The sequence below is a fragment of the Mytilus edulis genome, chromosome 4 (assembly GCF_963676685.1).
Source record: "Mytilus edulis chromosome 4, xbMytEdul2.2, whole genome shotgun sequence".
In the NCBI taxonomy this organism is placed as follows: Eukaryota; Metazoa; Mollusca; class Bivalvia; order Mytilida; family Mytilidae; genus Mytilus; species Mytilus edulis.
Window position 1 is genome coordinate 90,043,956 of NC_092347.1, and position 9,229 is coordinate 90,053,184.

The following is a 9,229-nucleotide window of genomic DNA, read 5'->3' on the forward strand; positions in this document are numbered from 1 at the left end:
AAAATATCGATTTCACCAAAAAATTAAAAAAGGCTCTTTTAAATATCGGATACAGAATTTGAATCATTATGGTTGCTGATCTTCATTTCCAGAATTTTCCGTATGTCATGATCAGTTAATATTTACATACTATTTCAAAATGGGTATCGTCAATAAAGCAAGATGCATCGTTATAAGGATATTGGATCTAGAAAATAATCAATGCTGTATTGTCTTCATTAAGCGAACAATATCGTATTTGTAAAATCTATACCAATTCTTAAACATGAGAACTGAAAGGGCTGGTGTGAACATTATTCATCAATAGATAAAACATTATACTCCAACAAGAATCTTAATTTGAATATATAATCAAAATGTAATATAATAACCTTTATTTTAAAAAATAATGTATAAAGATGGACATTTTCACAGAGACTTAAAAGTTAGAATGATATTCCTTTTAACCGGGTGACATGAAATTCTGACAGTGTCCCGACTTGGATAAACATTCGGATATCTGGATGACATATCTATCTAACTATGTCCCAAGTTAGACTCATACTCTATCAATATGTTGACTTATTACTGACTGCTTACTAGGTTGACGGAGTTCTTATTCATACCGAGTATTTCTGACATTCTGACTAACTTACTGGTAGACAGAAAGTTCTTATACGGCAGTATTCAATACTGGTCTTCATTATGAAGTTTAAATCGTTTGATAGTGATGTAGTTTTTATCAATAGAAGTTATGTTCTTTAGTTTGATAACTTAATAATTACGACTGAGAACTCTTTATCAATATAAGTCATGAAATTAAGTTGAATGACTTTGCTTAAATGGAAATATGAAACGATTTTTACATTGAACTAGATAAACGGTTTAACTGTCAGTCTACTGTATACTGATCGTCACATGCAATTGACAATGCGACGGGTGTCACATGAAAAGTATAATAGGCTAACCTTTATAAAACCCCTTTTATAATTCAAAGTTTCCATAAATTGTTGATGTCCTTAGTTTTTGTATTTTGTTTTGATTTTCGCTGTTCGTAAAATTGAGAAAGAAAATGGGGAATGTGTCAAAGAGACAACAACCCGACCATAGAGCAGACAACAGTCGAAGGCCACCAATGGGTCTTCGATGTAGCGAGAAACTCCCGCACCCGGAGGCGTCCTTCAGCTAGCCCCTATCGTCTTTGGATGTGTTCGTTGTTAAGGACCCCTGTCACGTTCTTTTTACTGATATCGTTCTCATATTGTCTTTTAAATTGTAATTCCTTCTATCTAGTAGATTAGGTATTTTTTATAACTTTTGTAACGTATAAGATGTAGGTCTAAGCAGCGAATACCACTATAATTGTTTTTGATATGAATAACCCTATCTGCGACATATAGTCTTATATATCATAAAAAGAACGATGGAATAATTGTCACGAATAAGCCTTCAATAAAGGACCAGGTGTATTGTTTCCATGCATCTGGAGTGGATAAATGAAAGACTGATAGTAGTAACCATCATATATAAGGTAACTAGGAACATTAAATAGAAGTTACATACATGGTAGGGTTCGGGTTGCTTAGTCATTAGTTTTCTATGTTGTTTCTTATGTATCATTATTTGGCTGTTTGTCTTTTTTTTTAGCCATGGCGTTGTCAGTCTATTTTCGATTTATGAGTTGACTGTCCCTCTGGTATCGTTCGTCCCTCTTTTGTTATTCAAGCAAAAATATACAAGATCAATACAAATGTAACTTAAATGCAATCGGACTTAATTATGACTTTTTACATATTATTCTTGCCATGAATCCTACATTGATACAGGGTTGCATAATGAACAACAATTTAGATCAAAACATTGAAGTCAGTGATAAAATTAAAACATTTATAGTGATTAAAAGAAAACTTATGTATCCAACACAATCTGATACTTTGATAATGTTTTCAAAGAATAAAGTCTAGAATGCAAATAATAAAAAAATATCAAATAAATGCTTGTTTGAATGTGGTCCGACTGTTTCAGTACTTAAGTTTTGTAAATTATTACACAAAGGCGTTTAGTACTTATGTGTTCTTTTGGATGTTCTAGTTGACTTATTTCTCAACGTAATTAATGAACTAATGAAATATTTACACAACATGTTATAAAATCTAGCCTTTACAACCCAATAAAACACTTTTGATCGTTAATATCTGCTAAAATACTTTAAACAAGTTATCAAGTTCAGTATCATCATTAATTCATAAAAGATCCGAACTTCATAATTTATCAATGTTCCAAACTTCAATATGTTTCCTTTGTGGGAAATATTTGTTATTTAATTTTCTTTCAATTTTATCATTGAATATCCATTGAAATGGTCGAATCCTCCATATATCAAAATGTGTATAGTTTTCTACAATATACATTACGCCGGTTATGTTGAAAATACGTTACAATTTTACATTTGATTTAGGGTCACATTTGTTATCTTGAATATGCTACAACTCTTTAAGTTAATAATTAGATTGCACTCATGGTTTTGCAAGAACATCTTGGTAAACCGGAAGAAAATAGTGTAGATTTAAATTGGTAATAATTGTGTAAAACAATCTTTCAAAAACTGAATGTCTTAATTTCGCAATTTGTAAATCATACCTTTTCCCAAACCTATGGTATTACCCTAGATGAGTGTAAAACAACATCATTGATATCCAACTAAACTCAATAAAAAAATTTCGACTTTTTGCTTTTGGTTTTCAAAGAGATTTGAATCATGATTATAACTAAAATATGTATCCCATAGTTCAATAGATAAATTAATAAATTATGAATTAACACAAAACAAACGATTAATTAAAAAAAAAATATATATATACAAGTAAATGAAAGATTCACTTACCTAAAGCTGAACAGAGTAATATCCATAAACAGATTAGTTTACCAGTAAAATTATCTACAAATCCATTATTTACTCTCAATTTGAACCACATGTCTTTCCCGTCATTTTAGAACTAACACTCTATATAAAATTGCAATTAATTAATCCAATGAAAATAATGGTAACATAATTAATTACCCACACAAACAGCAAATAAACGGTTATAATGTCCTCAAAGTACAGAGCAGTTATCAAATATGCGACTATAGGAAAAATAGTATTTGATTTGGGACATACCACTGTATTATATTCACTTAACAGTTAGCGTAGGGATTCCTTTTCTATATTAGCATTGAACGTGATTTATTAAATAGCGTACATTGTATATCTCATCTCTTGGGTAAAGAGATTTCTTATCATTTAACTCCTGTCGTATATGCATTTACATAATTGATGATTTTGCTTGTAAAGTTAAACACACTGATTTATACAAGTTAGGACCGATTTTAAAAACGTATATAAAGAAAATGTCTAATGGATTTTTTGTCAAGATGTGATGGTGTGTTTCCTTTAAACCAGGGAATGTATCGTTATTCAAATATTTACTTAGTGATTTAAGTAAAATAAACGCAAATCTGATTTGAAATTAATTAGCCATAGGAGATTACAGAGCAATTAAACTATAATCCCCTGCATTGTTGTAATCTTGCTCTTTATACAGGTCGACTTATTTAAATACACATATATTATTAAATAACTTATTTACAGATATATAAAGTATTTGAAAAGTCACTTCAGTTATGATTTGTAACAGTATAGAAGTCAAAGTCTGTAAAATGTTTAAAAAGATGAATTTATGTTATTATTAACATCAAAAACACTTTGTGTTGTGGGAACAAATTATATAATTTTCAAAAACTCTGCCTCATTGGCTACTTGTTTGATTTTCGACTTTGACTTCTAAACTGTTACAAATCATAACTGAAGTGACTAAGTTGGTCTTTAAGGAATATCTATATCATGCATTTACTAATTTCCCCTAAATTTTTCAATTGTCATAGTGACCATAAAACAAGTATACAACAATAAGTCCAGTAAACAGGAAAAACGCCTAATTTGACTTAATAACCAGGTAACACGTATAAAGCCACATTTGAATAGACAACCAGAAAACAGGAATAACGTTACATTTGACTTCTTAACCAGTAAACTGGAATAACATTGTAAATATAACGAAATTTCATTCGACTGTCATACAAATGAGAGGTTTAGCGCTATAAAACCAGGTTCAATCCACCATTCTCTACATTTGAAAATGCCTGTACCAAGTCAGGAATATGACAGTTGTTGTCCATTCGTTTGATGTGTTTTGTCATTTGATTTTGACATTCAATTAGGGACTTTTCAATTTTCGTATCAAATTTTTTTTAAAGCCAAACAAGTAAAAAGTTGAAGAGCATAGAGGACCCAAAATTCCGAAAAGTTGTGCCAAATACGGCTAAGGCAATCTATGCCTGGGATAAGAAAATCCTTAGTTTTTCAAAAAATCAAAGTTTTGTAAACAGGAAATTTACAGAAATGACCACATTATTGATATTCATGTCAACACCGAAGTGTTGACTACTGGGCTGGTGATACCCTCGGGGACGAAACGTCTACCAGCAGTGGCATCGACCCAGTGGTGTAAATAGTTATCAAAGGTACCAGGATTATAATTTAGTACGCCAGACGCGCGTTTCGTCTACATAAGACTCATCAGTGACGCTCATATCAATTTTTTTATAAAGCCAAACAAGTAAAAAGTTGAAGAGCATTGAGGATCCAAAATTCCGAAAAGTTGTGCCAAATACGGCTAAGGCAATCTATGCCTGGGATAAGAAAATCCTTAGTTTTTCAAAAAATCAAAGTTTTGTAAACATGAAATTTACAGAAATGACCACATTATTGATATTCATGTCAACACCGAAGTGTTGACTACTGGGCTGGTGATACCCCCGGGGACGAAACGTCTACCAGCAGTGGCATCGACCCAGTGGTGTAAATAGTTATCAAAGGTACCAGGATTATAATTTAGTACGCCAGACGCGCGTTTCGTCTACATAAGACTCATCAGTGACGCTCATATCAAATTTTTTATAAAGCCAAACAAGTAAAAAGTTGAAGAGCATTGAGGATCCAAAATTCCGAAAAGTTGTGCCAAATACGGCTAAGGCAATCTATGCCTGGGATAAGAAAATCCTTAGTTTTAATAAACATGGAATAACATCACACTTGACTTTATAACCAGTTAACAGGAATAACGTCACACTTGAATGCATAACCGATAAAAATGGAATAACATCACACTTGACTTTATAACCAGTTAACAGGAATAACGTCACACTTGACTTCCTAACCAGTAAACCATGGCCAGGAATAACATCACACGTCACTACTTTTCAATACAGTATAACAGGAAAATCATCCCACTTGAATGTAAGCTGAAAAAAACGAAAGGCCACGTTTCTAACCATATTAACCGTACTCATTATTTCATAACGTGCTTTGTCTATCATAAGGCAGTCTGTATATTATGATAAAGGTTTATAACCCCTTCTGTTGCCATTTTTGTACAAACTTTTAAACTTCAATTGTATCAAAACTACAGATATAATGAATAATAGAGATAGGCCATTTTGTACATATACCAAGCGGAAACTTGATGCAAAGCATTATTATTTACTGTTTCATTGCATTTGATAGAAAAAGAGGACTTTTTGGCAAATAAACCAAGATTTTAAAAAAAAATCCTTAGCCTTTAATACAGAGATTTTTGTTATAAAATTTGAAACATAGATTACTCACTTGCTTTTCTATGATGGGCTAGCGTTTATTGTTTACAAAAAGTTCTCATCAACCTGTATATTCCAAACCACCTCGTGCTGAGTCACTAAAGTCGAGCGCACCCTAAAAGGTGTACTTGATTTAGTCCATATTTATATTTGTTTTAACCAAAAACTACATTAAAAAACTTGTTTTCAGGAAATCAATACTAGCACTGCATGCAATAATCCTATATCTTCCAGTCACCAAATTGCTAAATACGAGAGTACAAGGATAAAGGCTGAGGATTTTCTATAAAATTTCCATATGTTTAGCATTGAATCAACTCATTTACAGGAATAACGCCATACTCGACCATATAACAGGTAAACAGAAATAACCAAACACCCACCGTTACAACCATTTACAGGAACATCCGAACAAATGACCTTCACAATATTAATACGAATAACGTCGCACTTGACTTATGACCAGTAAGCAGAAAAAACGAATAACCTGATCAAACGACAAGTAAACGAGAATATCAACACACCTGTCCATATCACCAAAAAAGGAATAACCAAACAAATATCGGCATGACAGTAAAACAAGAAAAACTACTATCACAGTTAGTAAAAGACACAACCAAACAATTGACCATATGGCTAGAAAACAGAAACTACTACATATTTGAAATGTAACCGTTAAATAGAAATAACTACACCAGGCCATAAAACCATTAAACTTGAAAAGGAACACATATTACCATATAAACATTAACAGGAATAACAGGAATAAATGCATACCTGACTAGATAAACAGTCAACAGTAACAATAATACACCCAGCCACTTATAAATTATACAGGAATAATGCCAAACCCGATCATAAAAGCAGTAAAACAGGAATAAACGCATACCTTTCTAGATAAACAGTAAACTATAACAATAAGACACCAGGCATACAAAATATATAGGACTAAATTCACACCTGATCTGAAAAGCAGTAAAGCAGTAAAACAGGAATACCCGCACCTAGATTATAAAAACGCTTAACAGGAATAAAAACAAACCTGTAGATATAAATAGTTAACAGAAATAACTGCACAAATGACTGTAAACAGTGAACAGCGAAAATTAAAACACCTGCCATGCATTAGATGTGTTTGAGCTTTTGGTTTTGGCATTTATAAAAGACTTTCCGTTTTAAATTTCCTTTCGAGTTTGGTAAATTTTTTTTAATTTTTTTTTTCTGACCATATACCTACCAGTAAATAAAATTGGCCAAACACTTACTATATAACCAGTAGACAGGACTGAAAACACACTTGACAATATAATTAGGAATAACCACATCCCTGATCATATAACCAGGAATAACCGCAAAAAACACTGTTAAACCATCAAGAATACTTATTACATACCTGATCATATAACCGGTCTTCATGATTAACCATACATCTGATTATATAACAAGTGACGGGAATAACCACACACCTGATTATACAAACATTTTACTTGCGAACTAGAGTATAAGATGTAAATAATGCACTCTGATGTTTAATTCTTGTTTTTTGAAATTTTTGATAACTTAATTGTATTAGGATCTTTTATCAGTAAAAAAGTCATACTAATGGTTGACAAAAGTGGACGCAATAACTGTATTTACAGAAAAGCTCCCAATGTTAACGAACGATTTCTAAACGTGTTACATAAATATTTAATCGAGAAAATTAATGAATATTGCTTTTATTTGTGCAAGGCTCATTAGGAATCTTTGCCATTGATGAAACATTTGAAATGACAATTTATAGAAAATGAATCATTGAATTTCTGACTACTTGTGAGACGAATGTTGTTGCATGAATTATTATGCTATAATTTTAACTGAATACAATAGCAATTCTTTGATTGATACTGTGATATAAAACCCTGTGTTCAGTCTGATAGTAGTTAATGCAATATTAAATCTTTGATTGAAACTATGATTTCATCTATGTGACAGTTAATACAATATTGCTGCTTTGATTTGATCATCGTTTTATACAATGGTTAAAAGCTTGTTCCTTAAAACAAATATTATATATCATTTATTACGTTTGGGATAAGTTCGTCAACGTTTATGACCACAATTCCAGAATAGAAATAATTGGGATTGTTCTAGTATTTACATATTACTCATGTGAAATTTTAGAAACGTTTTCTTTTTTGGTTTGGAAGAAAACTGTTTTGGTATTTCAGTATAACTCCTGATATTTTCAAAACATCTAAGCAAAATTGCTAATAACTTTCTAGAAAAAGAAATACACATCTGTTACAAAATCCTTGAATAAAGTATACAGGTCATCCATCATCAATCAATTGTGTGTTTGTTTCATAACGTGCGGTGGTCAAGTATACAACAGAATGATAAGCTTATGCTTTAATGAGTGAGTATTCAATTCATTTCACCTGGTGCACTTGTGTCAGCTCCTGTTTCTGTTATTTGGTCGGGTTGTTGTCTATTTGACACATTTCAACATTTCAATACTTAATTTATTTTATTTCATCATTATCTCACCTGACTTTACATTTATGTCTATACATGAGTCATCATTATCCCGCCTGGTGCATGTTTTGTCCACACATGATTCATCCTTTTACTGCTTGGTAAGTGTTTGTCTCCACATCCGTTATCAACATGACGCATGGCGAGTGTATGAGCGGGGAACAAGTGATCAGTATGCTGGAGTTTCTTATTGAGAACATATTTGTTGAATTTGGAGGTAGACCTTTTCAACAAACTGTCGGCATTCATATGGAAACGAACTGTGCGCCTCACCTGGCCGACCTCTTCTTATTTTCATATGAATCTGAGATCCTTCAGAAACTTGTTAATACAAGAAGATAAAAAAAAGGCCAGGCCATTCTTTATACATTCAGATATATTGATGATGTTCTTTTCATTAACAGAATTTTCTGATTGGGTTCCATTAATATATGCCTCAAAACTAGAAATTAAAGAAACATCAGACACGGCTTCTTCCGCCTCATTTTTAGACTTATACCTCAAATTTGACATACATGGTCATCTCAGTACCAAATTCTATGACAAACGAGACGATTTTAGTTTTGAAATTATCTATTTCCCCAATCTAAGTAGCAATATACCATCATCCCCTTTTAAATGGATACACATTTCCCAACTTAATTGGTACTCAAGAGCTTGCAGCTCCTACTTTGTAAAACATCACAAGTGTTTCATCGGAAAGTAAGACTTTGTTGATAAATATTCCGTATCAACTCCACAAATCATACACGATGGTCGTGGGGTATAGTTTCTTGGTACTGACTTGTTTATTATCTTATTAATAATGTGTAATATGTTCTTTATTTGTCTTCATGAAAACAAAAACAAACGACAATGCAACATACATAGAAAGGAAGTAGTCCCTCTGGTATCTTTCGTCCCTCTTTTAGATAACAACTGCCATTTTCCTGTCATTTTTAGAAAAAATAGTGAGATGAACCTGGTTATGTGGCTATAGCCAAACCTCGCTCTTGTTTGGCAATGTTTAATGTACCGCTTAAGTAACAACATCAAATGA

At 32.0% G+C, this 9,229-nt stretch overlaps 1 protein-coding gene across 1 annotated transcript in view; it reads right to left on the reverse strand.

Moving 5' to 3' along the window:
• The window catches only part of LOC139520968 (zwei Ig domain protein zig-8-like), a 45,213-nt gene extending 41,910 nt beyond the window's left edge, over window positions 1-3,303 (reverse strand). The window contains exon 1 of the mRNA XM_071314083.1: window positions 2,864-3,303. Coding sequence (XP_071170184.1) covers window positions 2,864-2,954 — 91 coding nt within the window. The 5' untranslated portion in view covers window positions 2,955-3,303. The remainder of the gene's footprint in view (window positions 1-2,863) is intronic.
• Window positions 3,304-9,229: the final 5,926 nt, after the last annotated feature.